Consider the following 18,972-nt stretch of genomic DNA (forward strand, 5'->3'; position numbering starts at 1 on the left):
ACGGATGTTGCTTACTTAAATTTGTGTTTTTTGTCTTAGGCAGGCCCAATTTCATATATTCAAGTCTTAGCATAGTTTAAAATAAAGCAAGATCATTGTTTATTCTGTACATTTCAATTATATTCTACTTATTGCATTGCTCTGTGTCCTTTTGATCCCAATGTCGCAGTGATTTGGATTGAGTACAATGTATTTTCCTCCAAGAAACAAACGCGATTTGTCACAAATTCAACAGGTGGCGATATTGCATCATTTGATGTTAATTCTTCACCAGCGAAGAAGAAAACCGACCAATGAGCAATGATATATGTACGACTATTCCCGAGTTTAGACGATTGCTATGTTCGTATTGTAAACCTCAACAGAACGCTAGCCGTCGAGCTAACAGGCTTAGTGTTTCGCTTTTAATTTGTTCCCTTTCTACTCTGTTTACAGAACGAACAAAGACTGCACAGATCTCACATAATGGCAAGTATTTCAAAATAGCGGCTTTATGTGTGTGAAACTGACGATTTGGCAAAGTTGGCAAATTCAGTTTGACCTACTAACGTTCATAGCTTGGCTACAGTAACTTGCTCTGACGTTACATCCGACATGAGCATGTTGTGATACAAATTAAGTTAGTTAGCGTGTTATGTCGTTTAACTGTAAGTTTTTTCAATGCAGACTGATATAGCGTTGAATTATAATTTGTTCTGACAACTCTGTGTGCATGTGGTAGAGCAAATAAAGCTAATTGGCTGGCAAACGTGAAGTTTGAATATTAATTCACATAATGCTAACTAACACGTACAGTTAGTTAGCCACGTTAGGTTTGTGTGTAAACAAAACAGCTGTTAGTATTATTCAGATTTTTCTTTCACCGTGAGTGCCGGTAAACTGACCGGCTAATTATTTTTTGTTCTACTGTTCTCTCGCTTCTCTTTTGCCTTTTCCTCTTTTCTTTTCTCTTTCTGGTCATCATAAGCCAAAAGCTAATGTTGATATAGCTAACAGCGCTTCATGTAGGAGTTAATACTACGATTAACAGGAGTAGTTTCAGTGTATTTGAGAATAGTATAACGTTACTCATTAAGCCCTGTAGAACTTGTATTGTGGAGAAATTCAGTGTAGTAACCAAGGTAGGAACAGTGCCGAGTTTGGTCGCGGTCTTTTTCTTTTTTTCTTTTTGCTAAGGAATGTATCTAAGTGAGTGATGACCCGGAAGTATTCGCAGCCACACATAAAAGATGTTAAAAGTCTCTAAATGCAAAGCAAAGTTGCTTCAGTGTTTGCTTTCTAATCTCCTTTAGCATAGGATCCACTGGACAGTCTGGGCCAAAGCTGTGCCCCACAACCAATTCATTGTTGTTTACAATATTGCAATTGTAATTAGGCTTTATGCTCAAAGAAGTCCATGTCTCATCAACAAATAGTGCTGGAATCCATTCACATTACACTCTATTTTTAAATCGTATGTATTTATTCAATTGTAACCTGACGTGGACAAAATGCAGGTGGCAACAACTGAATATGGAAAAAATGGATCAAACGCGTAAGATGAAGGTTCAAACTGATTCATTCAAGTTTTAGAATCTTAAAGTTATTTCAGCTGCGCCACAGTTAGCCTCACTCACCAAAATGACTGTCCTCTGATTGGAGTCTTTTGTATCTAAAGTGTGGGATTTGATGCATGTTGTACTTTTCAGGACAGCGAAATGTCTGACATTGAGCATGTACCAGGGCCTGAGACCAGCAGTGTGGAGGGGGAGAACGCACCACTGTACTGTATCTGCCGGAAACCAGACATCAACTGCTTCATGATGTAAGCTCACAACAGTGTGGTGTCAGTTACGCTTTGACCGCAAAAGCATGCAACATCAGTGCTAATCCATTATTTTCTTAATTTGTTTCTCCCACTGACAGTGGCTGTGATAACTGTAATGAGTGGTTCCATGGCCACTGCATTAATATCACAGAGAAGTCAGCGAAGGCCATCCGAGAATGGTACTGCATGAGATGCAGAGGTGATGAGAAAAAAAATCTTCTTTTATTACTGCATTTAAGGCTGTCATGCTAAGAATGAAATATGTCTCAAATCATCAGAACAAATACCGTAAGGTGTTGTTTCATTATTTTCCCTGTCCCCAGATAAAAACCCCTTACTGGAGATAAAGTATAGATCAAAGAAAAACCGAGAGAAGGATTCTGAGCCTGACAGAGCTGAAAAACAGTACAGCACCCCGAGTACTCCAGACTATAAGAGTGAACGGCGACGTGGATCTAAGGTAAGTTGTATTTCAGATCTGAATATTTGATTTTCCTGCAATATCTGAATGGCATCAAAAATTTACTTCCTGTTTAAATTACTGGGGAATGATTAATGCATTCGAATAAAAAAAAAAAGTCACAAATTCTCACATTATAAACCCTTATTTTTTTTCACAGCATGGCCCACCAATTTTCAAGCAATAGGTGAATCTGTAGGATGTAAAATAATGCACAGTTCTTAGGATACAATGACTCTTTTTCTTGGTTTATTTTCCTCAGGTGAAGCGATCTGTCCGAATGTGTGGCGAATGTGAACCCTGCAGGAGGACAGAGGACTGTGCTCAGTGTGACTTCTGCAAGGACATGAAGAAGTTTGGAGGCCCCAACAAAATCAGACAGAAGTGTAGGTTTAGGCAGTGTGAGGTTCGAGCCAGGGTAGGTCACGTTATCTGTTTTCTTTTCAAATAATATTAAGAGTAATTAATAATAATAATAATAATAATAACAAGAAAAATATGAAAAATGTCTGCCCCGTGCTGTCCCTTGTGGCTAGTTTTGAAATGTTCAACCTGGTGCATGTTGTTTTGCACAGAAAATGCTGCGTGTGAAGGATGAAGAACTCTCTTTGCAAGAAAGGAGGGACAATTCCTACCACCGACGGAGACGGTACTCTGACGACTACGACAGTGAGGCAGAGCTCTACCAGCAGTACAAGGCAGCAGGACTTGAAACCAACATGGTAACAGAACATTTCACACTATATTGCTGCATATAAACCTGCTTCTTTCAGACATAGCAGCTAAAATATCTGATCAGGAACCCTATGCTGAGTCATTTCTTCATTCTCCTCTCACCCAGGCATGGGCTAGTGATGATGATGATGAACCACTTTTCAGTCCTGTCATGCGTAAGAAAGCTGTGAAGGTGAAGCACGTCAAGAGACGAGAAAAGAAGTTTGACAAGAAAGTAAGTCGTTTCCTCGTGGAAATAAACGTCATTATTTGAGTTTGCTGCCAACTGTTAACGTGTTAAGTTGTACAAATTCGTGTGGTAACGTTTTTTTTCTTACTACCCTTTGTATTTTTTTAACAATCCAGAAGGAGTCACGGCGCCACAAACAGAAACAGAAGCACAAAGACAGAACCAGATACAGCGAGAAGGGTGACCGAGATAACACAGGGCTGCGTCAGTGTCTGGGCCCAGGCTGTGTGGAATCAGCAAGAGCCAACTCCAAATACTGCTCTGAGGACTGTGGCATGAAGTTAGCTGCCAAGTAAGTCGTCTGACTTTTCTCAAGTTTTAATTCTTTGCTGCTCACTGGAGTTTGTTGGGGACCTTAACATGTCTGAGAATGTAGAGCATGGTCAAATAATGTCCTCTCTTTGTATTGAAATGATTGTACCATTGCTCCACCTAGTGCTAGAAGAATTAAGTGCTGGTGAAATGCTGCAGTGTTTTGATTACTTACATATTGTCTAATTTATTAATAATACAGTAGCTTTTGTTGGGAACTTGAACACAAACCACTTTCTAAACTCCCACTTTGACTTTTCACAATAATGTAAAACTATTTATTCTTCTGCTTCTGCCTCGTTGCTTTTCTTACCAGTATCCTTGGTGTACTAGTATTAAATTACAAATTACAAATATTAATGGTGTTTCTCAGGCTTTTCCTTTAAGTCAACCAAGGGGCGATCAACAGGAAATCCCGATTGTTTTTGCTGGTTGAGTTTTTTTAGCATTTAAATTTAATAATCTGTGTGTATTTTGATCCACAGCCGGATCTATGAAATCCTCCCTCAGCGTATCCAACAGTGGCAGCAGAGTCCCTGCATTGCTGAGGAACACGGTAAGAAACAGCTGGAGCGCATCCGTCGGGAACAGCAGAACGCCCGGCTGCGCCTCACAGAGATGGAACGACGCTTCCACGAACTGGAAGGCATCATCGCCAAGGCCAAGCAGCAGGCGGTTCAGCAGGACGAGGAGGTGAGGAGCCTGCATTCAGGTTACACAGCATGGTCTGTTGTGACTGCTTTTCTCATTAGTTGTTAAAGTTGGGGCCATTTTTAGGTTATTTGAAGCTTCTGAATATGAGCAGACGTTAACACTTTCTGTTAAAATGATTTGATTCTCTTTGCAGGTGAATGAAGGTGATAGCGAAGACACAGACCTGCAGATTTTCTGTGTGTCTTGCAGTCATCCCATTAATCCAAAAGTGGCACTGAGACATATGGAGAGATGTTATGCAAAGGTGAATATACTTTACATTTCTGCTTCTAAGCATCAGATATGAACACAAACAAAAGCATATGTGCTAAATTATCTTTCTTTGTATTGACAGTATGAGAGTCAGACTTCCTTTGGTTCCATGTACCCTACAAGAATAGAAGGGTAAGAAAAACAAATGCTGTAAAGTGTATGCAAAATTTCCCAAGTTCAGTTACTTAAAGTCAGGTTCATTCAATTTATTTTTTTCTACAGAGCAACCAGACTCTTCTGTGATGTGTACAATCCCCAAAGCAAAACGTATTGTAAGAGGCTTCAAGTTTTGTGTCCAGAACATTCCAGAGATCCTAAGGTTAGTGGAAACCGCTTGGTCATTCATAAGGTTTGATTTGCACAGTTCACTGCGTATTCATGTGGAGATGTTTTATTATGCATGTGTGCTGACTCCAGTGATGTCTCAGAAATGCTAAAGTGAAGTTTTTGGAATTTGGCAAAAATTTTCATTTGGAGTCAAAGATGAACTGATTAGAGTTTGGTTGTCAGAGTTCACTGTGACCATACAAATAGTGTTTTTGGCCATAACCTAAGAGTTCATAGACTAATTGTCAAAGTGACAAAGTGATGACATTTTATATTGAAATGGTCAACGGTCAGCTTCATTACATCGTGTTTTCACAAAAACAGTTTGTTGACCATTATTTGACTCCATAACTCAGGAAGAGAAGGGAAGAGTGTGAAAATATTTTGTTAATTCTAGTTTGGTTTTCCTCTGTTTGGTGACAAGGTCCCAGTGGATGAGGTGTGTGGATGTCCTCTGGTGAAGAACGTGTTTGAGCTGACAGGAGAATACTGCAGAGTCTCCAAAAGGAAGTGCAACAAGCATTACAACTGGGAAAAGCTTAGGAGAGCAGAAGTGGACTTGGAGCGAGTCCGAGTGGTAAGTCAAACTTCATGACTGTGGCTTTGGTTTTAAAGAATAGAACATGTGATATTTATTGGAAGTTCTGCAGATTTTCAGTTGAAAATGTCAATGAAAGTCCCACGTTTAATGAAAGTTTTATCCGTCTGGTCAGAATCTACTCCAAATTGGATTTGTTCAAAGTAAATGCCTCTGGGCTCTTGACGCACAATGAGCGAAGTGGTAATTGTCTAACCTGTTTTGTTTTTCTTTTTTCCTCTTTTTCTTTACCCACAGTGGTACAAACTGGATGAGCTCTTTGAACAGGAGCGTAATGTTAGGACTGCCATGACCAATAGAGCTGGTCTGCTTGCTCTGATGTTGCACCAAACCATTCAGCATGACCCCTTGACGACCGATCTCCGTAGCAACAAGGATAGGTAGTTGACCTGGTCTGCATCTGCTCTCGGATGTGTGGATCACTGTACATAACATGAGATTTGAGTGTAAAGGATTTATACTTACAGAACGATATGTACCATTTGGATGGATGGAACCTGATTTTGTTATTAGATAATTATTTTAAAATCTTTGTATAATTAAGATTAACATGGAAATGGACATATATTTTTCCTGACTGGTAGATGAACTACTGCTTATAGAAAACTGCTGTTTGATTGTGATATGGTTGCCCTGAATAAATCTTAGATTTGCTGTAGTGTGTGTGAGTCTTGGATGTCTTTTTTTTTCCCCTTTCTGCATCACCACACTATTGAATGAAAACTCAGAACTTTATGAAAAAACCATTGCAATGGTCTTCAGATTGCACTGACTCAGCTTGAGATTGATTTGATTCTGGGAGGAGACTACAAATGGCAAAAAAAAATTATTACTTAAGTCAAAATGGCCATCATAATGGCACCAAGAGGTTTTTTTTCTGGATACGATACACATGCCTGCCAGTTTTTGTGCATCTGGGCGAAACACAACACGAGGACCAAGGAGTTACCTCAGGGGGCGAACGCCATGAGGAGCATTTTGCCACACTCAGTCCTGATGATCTGCAGGGCTCTCCTCAACCATGTGAAGTTTGGGACAGATCTGACACTCAAGTTACAACAACCTCCTGTTCATGAGAAGTACTCTGGGTCTTCTTAAAGGTTCAGTTTTTTCAGTTTGGCAGCTTATAGGACTTCGTTGTTCAGGAGTCTTTACCCTGTTGGTAGTCCAGTGCAAACTTCTCTGCTTAAGGGACTGGTGTTGTGTCGTTCGCGAACGACTCGTTCAAAAGAACGAATCTTTTAAGTGAAAGTACTGAACTGGATCACTTCCTCAAGTGATTCGTTCGTTTATCAATTCAGTTGAGCTGTCAGCAGAGCAGCTGCTGCAGCATGCAGCAGTGCCGGGCGAGCAGCCGGCGCGCCGCTGCAGGGAGCCGCCTAGCCGACGGCTGAATCACTCCGTGAACGAATCACTCAGTGAACTACACTCTCTTGAATCATTTTCCTCTGAGGGATACACTTTCATGGCGACCGTTGTTGTAACAGAGTTAGAGGTGTGTTGTGTTCAAGTGTACCTCGGAGAATACTAACTTTATTTTATTTTTTTTTTAACTCTGCTAAATTGCCACCACAACAGCTCAGGTACAGTAAGACACAGCATGTAACAAGTAGTGTATAAAACCCACAGCTTGAGAAAATAAGTGATTCTCATTGCGACAATTCGCGGGGGGGCGGTGCATGTTCAGTGTGAATCCTTCATTGACAACGGAGGTATGAAGTGTGGAGCACATGAGCATAGACATATGCAGATGAGTATATGAGCAGAAGAAAGTTATATTGCTCCACACATAGACATAATAAAGTGACAAAATCTTCTAATAAAGTAATAAGTAATAAAGTCTTTATTATGTCTATGGCTCCACACGTTTATACGTCCGTTGTGAGTCTCTCGGGAAGCTCAGCACTGCCTCTAGAGCCCCGGAGCACTTCCATTGTATGACTGGATATACGGCGTTTTCTTTTTGCATTTGTTTTGCTGTTTATGCAGCGCATTTCTGTATTTGCAGCGCCCTTCTGTATATGCAGCGCGTTTGTACTTGTCGGCCACCGTACCAGTCCACATTAAAAGCAGCTTATTGACGAGTCCAGAGGGGATGGTGCCGTGACCAAAGCGTTCTGATTAGCTCATCAGCCCAGAAAAGTCTCCAGCGAGCCACACTAGCATTCTCACCAAAGGCCCCCTCTTTTGTCATAAATCAAAAAGTGTATAGCAGCTCAAACAGATGCTCTTGTGTGTTACACTGTGGCCTTTCGAGCACTTTAGATGTCTGTTAATTTAAGATTTTTCTTGGACTTTGCCCGTCAAAGACTTGACTTGGACTTACTAAAATGATTTGTGAACATCTACTGTGTGTATTAAGTAAATCAAATATGATAACGCACATTTCCCACTTGAACTTATAGCACTTGTGTAAAGGTTGAAAGTCCTCAGTACTTCCATGAATTACATGGATTTGAGTCTTTGGTGTCTCGGCTTCTTTTGTCCTACCGGTGCTTCCGTCGGTGCTAGATACATGGTTGCTAGCTACACCAGCCCTACCCCGATGTTGAGTGAAGTGCTGCACTTTGTGTTCCGAGTACCTTCCATTTTGGGAAAATATTACAATACAGGTGTGTGTGTTTTGTTTTGCATCTAAAAGCAAACATTTGCAGACCGGTAGCGATACACAACTCTCAATTCAAGAGGAAATATAATCAGTGTGTTGACATAGGAACCATGGTGGAGGAACGCTATAGCTAACGGTGACTGGCGTTACTCCCGTCTTCAGTTGTTGCTCCAGCTAACCTAATGTCCCGGTAAGTAGCGTTCACATCACACAGCTGGTATTTATGGTATGACGCTAAGTAACGCGTTACGAAATTATCAACACCATACTGAAGTGCACTTTCCGGCAGTTGAGTTTAGCTTCTGTCGCTAACATTGTTTTTGTCAGCTAACATTTGCTAGCTACAGCCCAGTGGTAGCTAATCAATGCTAACTAGTGATGTTCGGGAACGTCGGCGTTAGGTACGAGTTATGTTTATGGAACGTAGCCAGCCTATGTTGACTCGACTGCGATTCACACGCTGTAAATACTTTGTAGTACTAACTAGTTCGCTCGTTAAGTCGTTGCCATCCAGTATAGTACGATGTTGCTTCTCGTTGTCATAAGGTAACACTAAGTTGCCTAACGGTATTGGGCCACTGTAACAGGTATTGGACCTTCAGTATGTTTCTCTGAGTTTCTTAACCCCATCCCATTTTTTGTGTGTGTTTTTTACAGGTTACTGACATGTTATGAAAACCTGAGCAGCAGTTAACCATCCTGACGGTTCATCTGTCTGCCAAGGCAAAGACCAAAGTGGCTTTGTCCACGGACAATGTGAAAATATACGACAGTAGAGGATATCTTATTTGTAAAACACTTTGGACCATTTGTGGCCTGAACTGGTGCATCAATGAGCAAAGAACTTCTAGGGAGCCCGGCCCCTGGCAGTGAGCCTGTGGAAGACGATGTGGAACAAAACGGAGAGAAAATGATCAACGAAGCGGAAACCATCTCTGAGGCAGCACCAGCTCAGGACTTGGTAGCCTTTGACAGACTCTGTACAACGGAACAGAACAGCTCAGACCAGCTACAGGAAGACCTTGGAGATGAAAAAGACGATGCAAAGTGTTCTAGTGGCGATCCCCCTGTTGACTGGTTTGAGCCCCTTGAGGAGGATGAGGATGCCGATAGTGTTGGAAGGAATGATCCAGAGGAAGAAAGCCTGGCAGGAGAAAGTGAAAGGAGTGAGAGCATGGTGGGCAGCGAGAAGGCCTTCAAAAAGATTTATGAGTACGTTGAACAATGTTTTACCCCAGTGTGTGCCAATATACTGTCACCCAAGATGCTGATTGTCTGCAGAGCTTGCATATCTTGTTCTGTAATCTGTAAATGAGCAGTGTAGTTATAATTTCAATTCTTTTGTGTTTTGCTACTAGAGATGTCCCACATCCTGTTTTCTCATAGAGACCAGGTCCTTTTGTGTTTTAAATTACCATGTCTAGACCTCTTAAACTGCCCGCCTGTATGCAAAATCCTGCAGGACACCCCAGGTACGAGTCACACCCCAGGAAGTCGGTGCCAGTACCGTTAGCAGATGCAAAGTGTAAAAACGCTCTGAGTAGAGGCACCGATTGCTGCGGCACACAGAAGGGTGTGAAACATACCATAGCTTGTTTCTCAGGTATAAATGTTCAGGTCTCCCCATGTTCAGGGTCTTTCAATCATTCTGACGGTTCGTATGTTGATTGACCTTTTCTTCGCGAAGAAAATAAAAATCTTGTCGGCTGGCACAAGTCTCTATTTCATTTTTCACCAGCAGCAGAGAATTTTCTACAACAGCAGCATTGTCTTCTTTTGGATAGGTTTGCAGACACAAGAGCCACAGCATTTTGTTTATCATCATAGAGCTTGTAGTTATGCATGTGCAACCGCTTTGCATTTAAGGTATTTACAGTTACAGTTTAAAGGTATTTGGTAGGAAGTAAGCCGTACTCATATGCAAGTATATGTGTCTTAAAGGTTAAACAGTGATTCAGATCAGCTGTCAGTGAAAAAATCACAGGGCCTTTTTATGCTTTTCTATTCCTTTCTCCTGCTTTTGAATGAATCTTCTGATCTCCTTGGCTCTTTCATCTCTATGTGCTTCTCGGCATCTTCGCCTAAATCCGTTGAAAGAATATATAACACTACATAGATTAGTTTTAGTATATTGTACTTTTCTCTCAACACAGGAGGTCTGCTTGTTCCATGTGCTATAATTATTTCTAAAGAGGATAATTTCCTTCTCTTCAGGCTTCATATTCCCCGTCGGAAACGAACACATCCTGACGAAGGATGGCTTGACTGGCCAATAATTGGAGATGGTTGGAAACGCAAAGAAGTTGTTCGGCGCTCAGGCTCTAGCATTGGACAGAAGGACGTGTATTACCTGAGGTAAAAAGTGTCAACTAGAAATGTAAAAAATCCCAATGGAATGTTGTTTTCAATTCATATCAGTCTAAATGTATAACTTTGATTGTAGTCAACAGCTTTGATTGTAATGTTGAGGTTTTACTACTTTTTAGCTACTTCCTGCCACTCCTTTTACTCTTAAGTTCTTTATAAGTTTTTGTGCCGTATTCTCCTGTATATGATTGTCTGAATCTGAATATCATTGACGCTCAGATACAGCAGTCTTTTTGGTCATTTTGTCGACTAAACAATTGATTAAATAAAATTAATCAGCGGATAAATCATTAATAAAATAATTAGTTTCTACCTTAATTGAAATGAAATGGCAAAAATAAGTAATAATAATTTTCCAACTACCATTAAGAAGCAGAAGCATCTAGCCTTGCATGGTTGTCCTCCAGCTCTTTGCAGCTGTAATTTTATATATTTTTGTTTGCATTTTGCAGTCCACGAGGTGATCGAGTGCGAAGTCGAGTAGAACTGGTTTCAGTCCTGGAGGGAGTTCTTGACTTGACATCCTTTGACTACAAGACAGGAAAATTCTATGATGGCGAAGCACCACCCATAAGGGTTCGAAACAGAGTGAAGGTATTGGCCTCTTTGTGTTTTTCTAAAACATGTAACACCAGAGACGCACAGGAGGGGGATGCACCAGAAAGTGCTGCCCAGTTCTTTTTGGTGTACCTGTTAATTACTGGGGCTTTCCAGAAAGAGCACACTGTGCTGCTGAGCTCTGCGACTGGCTTGTAATCTGTAGTGATGGCTCTATCGTTTTTCTCCGCGTTCTGCTAATGAATCTGAATATATGCACAGATCCGTATCGTGATGATTATAGATCTGTCTGAGATAACTTTCAACCTTTCAAGTCAGATCTAACCATCTAAAATGCCCGTCCCTGTTTATTATAAAGATCAGCTCTGTGTGTGATTGGAAGCAGGATTGGTTGGCGTACAGGATGTGCCTCTGGTGTGTACAGTCAGGGAGGTGTTTGTGCACATATTGTCACGGCACTTCAGGCTCCTGCATGTCCTTGGCTTAAGACCTGTGTGTGTTGAATTGGGTTTCTTCACTTTCTATTTCTGATCCATTAGAGAAAGATCCGCGAGCGTTCTTCCTCAGAGTCCAGCTGGATGGAGAGGGGGGAGGGGGCTGACACTCCAGACTCCCACCACAGGCTCACCCCCATTCAGGGGACCAAAAATTTCCACCACAACCAGACAAGCTCCTCCTCACATAGTACAATGGGAAGTTCAAACCAAGGCTCTCGCAGTGCAGAGCTACCGGTGGAAGATAAAATTAAGCTTCCTCTTCCCTCGTCGTCATCCAGACCTCTCCCACTCCCCTCCATAAATGGAGAAATTGGGTCAGAGGACAGCACTCTGTGAGTCCATTATTACTGAAATTCATAATTCAAATCTTTGACCTTATTAATAAAACAGTTGATGTAATTAACAAGACAAATGCACTGAACATTAGCATATTTCTCTGCAGGGTCTGTGCCAAATGCGGTATTTCCTTCACAGGAACGTGGTACGACAAACAGAGGAAGAGGCCCTGCTGCCCCACATGCTGGGGTATGTAACTTTATGAGTGTACAGGGCCTTAATTCTAAGACAAATATAGTGTTAGGCAATGGAGACAGTCATACAAATAACCAAGGTGAGGTAAAACTGTTGACAATGAAGCTTTACTTATCCTGCAGTGTTTGTGTGTTATAATTCCAGCAGCCTCGAAGACGAAAGAGCATCCAATGATTCGCTTCAGAAAGGTAAAGCACTGCCTGATGACAAGCTGTGTGAATCAACATTTCAGCTACTTTAACTAGCCTAAAGTTTAGATTGTGGTCCATTAAACACTGATCAGTAAGACTGTATTGAAATCATAGATTCAGAATTCAAGTGCTTGTTCAAGGTGGGACGTTGGGCTCTCAGTATTACAAAATTTAAATAAAGAGAGTCAAGACCTGCTTTAATTGGAAAGTGTCATAGATAACCTTTGTTTTGAATTGGCGCTATGTAAATAAACTGAATTGAACTGAATTGAAAGTCGAATTCCCACATTATGTGATTTTGTTTATTAAAAAGTTATGTTGTTGCATGTAGCTGAACATTTAACCACTTACAGCAGTCAGAAACCTTTTCCAACTGGCACAATAAAAGGTGAAAATTCATATTTTTAGCACTGAGAAGATTTTCTACATGTTTTTCTGGAATTAAGATACTGATATAAAGTGTTGAAATTTGTTTTTAAAAACAGCATATTCATGAATAAACCAACCTGATCCTCTTTTTTTTTTCCACTTTTTTTCCATGTCGCCTTTAGTGGATTCCTTGTGGACAGTGTGTGGGATGCCACAACACAGTGAATTGTGGGCAGTGTGCCAACTGCAAGCATGGACTGCAGAGCCCAGAGTCACGGAAACGCATATGCCGGAAACGCAAATGCATATGTCCTATTCGCAAAGTAAGCTGGCAGGTGCACAGCAGTTATTATGTATTTTGATGCTTATTATTAATTATGTTTTGCATTTGTCCTTTTTTCTCCCATATATGTTTCATCAGGGTCCTGGAGGTGGAGGCTTCCTGCAGCAGAGGCCTTATAATGACATTCCTGAAACATTTGATGACAGCATGAGTTTCCAGGTAATAAAAGCTTGTACTTTTCACAACAATGTACACGTTTACTCTGCCATCTCGGGGGGCTGGGGGGGGGTTAGAGCTCACCATATGCTGTGCTCATAAGGGTGGTTAATCAGTGGGTTCTTGCTGAAATCCACATGTATGATCATTTGATTTCCTGCAAGTTCTAACAACAAATATTTTATTCTACAGGGTGAAGTTACAGACTCACAGGTAACTTTTTGTAATGAAAGATCAAAATTGATGTATATTTAAAATGCTTGGTGTTGTTGCTGTAACTTTTTTCCCTCCCACTCTCACTGATGACGTTTTATTCACACAGCACCCAAGTCTCAAAAGCAGCGACACAGAGAACTTCTCGGTTAACGTGGACGTCGACGATGAGGATGACCTGTCAACTGACGACGATGATGATGTGAGTTTGACGATTGCTTAGAGTGATAGAGAATCAGCCAAAAAGTTCTACTTTTAGAGAACCAAAGCTGTGGTCGGTGTGAATTCATGTCAGACAGGAAAACAAAAATCAAAATGTTCACAGAAGTGGTCAGTCCAAATCTGCAGTACTTTTCTGGCGGTATGCTCAGTTTGGTTATAGTTTAGTCAGAATGTGGCTGATTATACAGTTTCAGCTGGAACAATATTAGCCATTCACAGTCATTTCAGTACCCACTAGTGCTATAATATTGCACTTTAAATGTACGTTCACAGCAATACAAGGCAAGCTTGCTAGGCTATCCAGTGTATGTAATGCTGATTTCCGAACAGGCTAACCATTGAAATGAGTCAGTATTGCAGTTTTAAAATAGTCACTTAACAGTGACAACACGGTGCAACTTCATGAAATACACAGAGATAATTGGGTTATTTTGACTTTGTCAGTGACGTCTGCACTTCTCCCCTTTAAGCAGAATGTTCTGTTCTCTTCCTGTATAGTTGACAAAATTACATAAGGTCATTTATATTTGTGCTAACTACTTTTATGATTCTTGTTTTTTCAGTGGCACAAGAAGCGAAAGCGGCGGTCCTGTGGCGAATGTAAAGCCTGTCTTTGCAGGAAAGACTGTGGCACATGTGATTTCTGTATAGACAAACCCAAATTTGGGGGCAGCAACAAGAAGAGGCAGAAGTGTCGACTGCGCCAGTGTCAGAGACAAGCAATGGTAAGACCCTACCGATTTGAAATTACTTTCTCTTTCAGTACTAATGTAAAAGCGTTGATTTTAAATATCTCTGTGCTTACATTTGGCAGAGACATTTGCTGCCTTTCCAGATGGGACAAGGTGACTATGGGCCAGATGGCACAGTGCTGCCGGGCAGACCTAGACCCCACTACACATACAGTCGAAAGTCAAATTTCAAGAAAAACAAAGGAGCATCTGGCTTAGACTTCACTGACAATGAAGATGATGACATTAACTTTAAAGCAGTGAGTTAATTGAAAAAATTATTTCTTTTTGCCTGTTTTTTTTTTTATCTTTCTTTTTTTACGATAGCTGTGTTCTCCTGCAGATAATGTCTCAACACATTAGCATGAGAGAGTTGAGGAAGAGTTGGTGGTTTCTTTATACTTTTCTTGTGTTTGACTGTTAATATGAGCTGGAGCTCTGAGCCTGTCGATGTTAGCAAACAATCCTATGAACTAAACCACCTTTCTATTCCTATGTGAGAAACCACCAATCATCTATGCAGGTTAGAAAATAGATTATTATCATTATCTCACCAGGCAGAATGTCAACTTACCGTAATTTTGTCTTCCAGCAGTTTGGTCATTTGGATTTTGGGCAGCGGAATGGATTGTCTGACCGAGACGCTCACATCGGCAACAACTCTGAACCGGTAAATTTATCTTCTTTCCTCTTATAGTCTCTGTAATAATAATATAAAATATTTTTTTTCTCTATCAGGTCAAATAACCAAAACATGTTTACACTATCCTTCACAAACGCCTCTGGCACCTTGTCCACTTCCTTACTTCTGTGTTTCATCATGCTGTTCTGTGGCCTGTGGCTCAGTGTGATAAATCCAGGCCCAGTTCCAGCTCTGCTTGACCAGGTTTTTTACCAGTCTCTGTTAATACAGCAATTGTGCTTGTGTCAGTGTCTGTTTCCCTGTCTCCAGTTGGAGTGGTGCTCATTCTGTACTCTGATCCTCTGTGGGTTTGTCCATGTGACAGTACAAGTCAGTTTTGGGAGGCATTTTTGCCTTTATGGCACAGTTGAACAGGGTAGATTTCGACAGGAAACACAAAGAGAGAAAGAGAGAGGAAGGGTGTGACATGCAACGACCGAGACCGAAATTAAATGGGGATGTTTCAGTTATATGGTACACATCTTAAGCACTTGGCAGCAGCCCCCCCCCCCCCCCCCCCCCAAAAAAAAAGTGGTTTGCTCTCTGTCTTCATCGCCTCTCTCTTCTTGGCTGTCCTTCAGTTTGTTCTTGTGGTCACTTGTTTTGACAGTCACTTTATTAGACAAAAATGCCTGATGCTTTGTGGCCCATCTTCAGTGCTGCAGCTTTCAGTCAGCTTTGACTTTGTAAACTACGAGTAGGAAAAACTGCGGCTTTTCTTATTTGACACCCTAACGATCGATAGACACCACCGTAGACTGAGTGCACCATTCCTCATGTCAAAGGCAAAGCCCAAACCGCCTCTCAACTCTGTGGTCATTTTGAAGGTTGTTTCTTGTGCTGGCGTTATGCCATACTGAGAGGTATCTGTAAAAGGCAGACAAAAAGACAAAATGTTAAAAGCACCTTTGTTATAATACGATACACAGTTCCTGTTAAAGAGTTTTCACTGTCAGTGGTTATAGTTAAATAGTTGAGCTGATGAGTTCACCCTCATTAATCCAGGACCAGCTCAGCAGATGGGATGCAGAGAAGTCACACTCAGGCAGAGATGGTCAAAGGCATGCTGATGCTGATGAAGATGAAGACGAAGATGAAGAGGACTTTCCCATGGCAAGTGTCCTGCTGTGGCTTTTCATATTAGTTGTTTTAGTCTGTTCTTGCATATTTATTTTCACTCTCTCTGTGTCTGCAGATCACACAGATCTTCAGTTTGGCCGATAGCCCATCCGCGACCAGTGGAGACATGGAAAACCAGCTAATGAAGTTGCTACACTCTTTGCGCTCGTCTGTACTGCCAATCCTATGGTATGCCATAATGGTGGAGGGTCCTCAGCTGCAGCTCATCCAGTGTAGTAAACAGTCCAACATGACAGACACCATGGTGCTGATCGACCCAGGCTTCTGCTATCAGGTCACCGTCCAAAAGCAGCCTCTGCTCCCCACCCACCCGCTGTACGACAAGTACCCGGGACGCCTGTCCTCGGTGACTGAAGTGGTCAGTCTGCTTTTGGGCCTGGAGAAGTATGTTGTGTGCCAGGGACTACCGCCCAAACAGCATTTATTGAATAAAAACCCACTCATATTGGAGCGGGCATCGACGTGTGATTTCTTGGTTAAGAGAAAAGTGAGCATCTGTCCTAACTGCAGAGAGCTGCAGGAAGTTTGAGCTCAGCAGAGACAGAAGAAGATACAAGTTTGTGCCATTTTCTTCTTTTTGCTTCTGTTTCTCTTCTGGTGAAAATACATATGACATTTTTCAGATTTACCTCTGGACTGTGATAGTAGGATTTGACTTTTTGAAGAATCACCAAAGGCATTCCAGGAGCTGTTAAATTACAATCCAGGTGTGTTTCTTCACAGATGTCTTCTGTTCTCTTGGTTTAGGGCTTTTTCTTCATGACTGTTATGTCAAATTTTGGCGAGTGCAATGAGTATGGCTGAAATCCGTCTGCGTTCAGTTTCAGCAATCGATAAACTTCAACCTCACACACACACACAATTGAGAGGACATTTGACCCCAAATTTTCTCTCTCAGCACAAAAAAACAAAGTCAGATTCTCAGCTCTTAAGCCTCTTATGTTTTAACCAGCAATATTTGACGTGTCATCGTCGTCATCACACTTTAGTGTACGAATTTAATGGAGTTGACCAGCTTTTGGTAAAATTAACATTTTTTTTTTGTTTACCCAGTTCATTTATAAACAGTTTTGTTTTGTTTGTTTTTTTTGTTTGTTTTTTTTGAATACTGACACTAAATGTTTAAACATCAATATTAGTAATTAACTAGAGTCCGATTTCTTTATACAGATCAATGTTTATTTAAAAAAAAAATGTGAAAAAGGAGGAAAATAAATCTGCACAAACTGACCAAAGTAAGAGTTCCCATCCTTTTAAAGTCGACCTTAAAATGAACACACTTGATTTCATAAGTCCCACAGTGTTGACCAGAGATCACCTGACTTACCTGAAAACACAAACTGAGAAGGACACGAGATCATCTTCGTGACACCGAATGGAGCCTAAAAGTCAGTCATGATGATCCACGTGGATCCATGGCTGAGCCTGGAGCCGGCGTACAGACAACAGCTGCTGTTCTAACAGTTGCAGCTTTATGTCAGAGAGTCCAAGCGAACGCTACTAAAAAATAATAATAATAATAATTTCAGGACATCTGAGGTAAAGATTGCCAGGAGACATGAGAGACTCACACACTCAACACTCAAGCAATTATTTAGTTTGTGTCGTGTGTTTGTAATGATTTAGCTAAATTTGATAAAGTCTTTTTCTTCAGAATCTCGACGAACTCTGACCAGATGTTTCAAAACTTGACGTGAAAACGAGTGGGATACCTTTTAAAAGCACTGCAGTTAACTTCAGACACGCGTTACAACTAACAAACATGCAAAATAAATAAATAAATAAAATGAATTCTTACTAAATGCTCCTCCCCTTGACAGTGATATTTGTAGCAGAAATGAAAGCCCTCTCCATCAGTGTCTTCGTCAATGTGAACGATTATGCATTCTTTAAATATATGAAATTCATTTTGTTTCCTCACGTAATTGTGCAGATTTTAAAATGTTTGGGATCCAATTATTATTCTTTAAAAAAAATAAAAAAGAAGAAATGATTGTAATCTAGTTTAAATTAAAACATTTAAAAAAGACTGAAGCAAAACTTTTTCCATATATTCGGACTGTGTTTTCTGAAGGCAGCGTTGCAAAATAAACTTTGACTTGGATTTGACCCGCTTTTTATAACATTAATCAAATACAGTTCTGCCTGATGGTCACCTGAAACACATTCCCAGAAGACTGTAGTGTGAACTGTCAAAGAAGTGAAAGCTCAAGATTTTATATTTATTGACAGTCGGCCATAGTTCAGACTTCTTCATAAGTGTATCTGGCTATTGCGTCCCCCATCCACCCCCTGTTGGGTGTGGTAAACTAGTTGTTGTTGTTTATTGTGATGCATTGTTTCAGTGTAAACCACAGTTAGTGCCTTTAATTGAAACCAGGCTTATATTTTATATTGCTTAAGAGCCTTTGAGTGGTCGTCCACCAAGTTGTTTGAATCGTCTTGACGCCCTCAAAAACTACTTTGGATGATTCACAGTAGCTTGTTATGTAGGAGTAAACATTTAGGCTGGTGTCCCTCTAATCAAAAGGCTCCTTTTCAACATAAAATTAATGATGGAATTAATCACTCAAACTTGTTGCTTTGTGATGTATTTTGCTTTCAGCCGTACAAAATCTGAACAATGCTGAGCCAATATTAGGTTGTGCATTCAGGGATAAGAGAGCTGCTGTTTTCAGTGTTTATTTAAGTTTTCCTCAGAATTTCTCCATCGTTTAATAAACACGCCTATATCCAATTCATTTTCTTAATATATGTGGACAACGCACTTTAATCAACATTTGGGTTACAATAAATTTGATGTGTTTTTTTGTGGCACTGTTATATCTTGGCTTTCTTTTCGAACACGAGTATGGGTTTTTTTTGCCGGATAACACTGAAATAAACTATTTTATTTAAAAAAAAACTGTCCTCGCAGATTAAACGGATAA

At 40.7% G+C, this 18,972-nt stretch overlaps 2 protein-coding genes across 6 annotated transcripts; both read left to right on the plus strand.

The window, feature by feature from the left end:
• Positions 1-315: 315 nt before the first annotated feature.
• cxxc1b (CXXC finger protein 1b) lies at positions 316-6,092 on the plus strand. The gene is made up of 14 exons (XM_046384699.1): positions 316-468; positions 1,689-1,804; positions 1,906-2,006; positions 2,131-2,267; positions 2,530-2,685; positions 2,843-2,989; positions 3,109-3,216; positions 3,348-3,523; positions 4,029-4,236; positions 4,391-4,501; positions 4,592-4,641; positions 4,732-4,828; positions 5,261-5,413; positions 5,672-6,092. The coding sequence occupies exons 1-14, from the start codon at positions 466-468 to the stop codon at positions 5,816-5,818; spliced, it is 1,710 nt and encodes a 569-aa protein (XP_046240655.1). The 5' UTR covers positions 316-465; the 3' UTR covers positions 5,819-6,092.
• Positions 6,093-7,562: 1,470 nt separating this feature from the next.
• Positions 7,563-18,779, plus strand: mbd1b (methyl-CpG binding domain protein 1b). 5 transcript variants are annotated; one of them, XM_046384693.1, is made up of 17 exons: positions 7,564-8,046; positions 8,148-8,232; positions 8,700-9,254; positions 10,257-10,397; positions 10,862-11,003; positions 11,507-11,796; positions 11,907-11,989; positions 12,140-12,183; positions 12,738-12,878; positions 12,977-13,057; positions 13,247-13,267; positions 13,377-13,469; positions 14,053-14,214; positions 14,304-14,480; positions 14,813-14,890; positions 15,908-16,015; positions 16,098-18,779. In XM_046384693.1, exons 3-17 carry the CDS (start codon positions 8,875-8,877, stop codon positions 16,569-16,571), a joined length of 2,415 nt encoding a protein of 804 aa, XP_046240649.1. In that variant the 5' UTR covers positions 7,564-8,046; positions 8,148-8,232; positions 8,700-8,874; the 3' UTR covers positions 16,572-18,779. The 5 variants fall into 5 exon arrangements, with proteins under 5 accessions (XP_046240652.1, XP_046240649.1, XP_046240648.1 ...); XM_046384696.1 differs by having other exon boundaries at positions 7,563-8,232; positions 12,143-12,183; XM_046384692.1 differs by having other exon boundaries at positions 7,564-8,232.
• The last annotated feature ends 193 nt before the right edge of the window (positions 18,780-18,972 follow it).

Source organism: Scatophagus argus, chromosome 3 (genome assembly GCF_020382885.2).
Source record: "Scatophagus argus isolate fScaArg1 chromosome 3, fScaArg1.pri, whole genome shotgun sequence".
Taxonomy (NCBI): domain Eukaryota; kingdom Metazoa; phylum Chordata; class Actinopteri; family Scatophagidae; genus Scatophagus; species Scatophagus argus.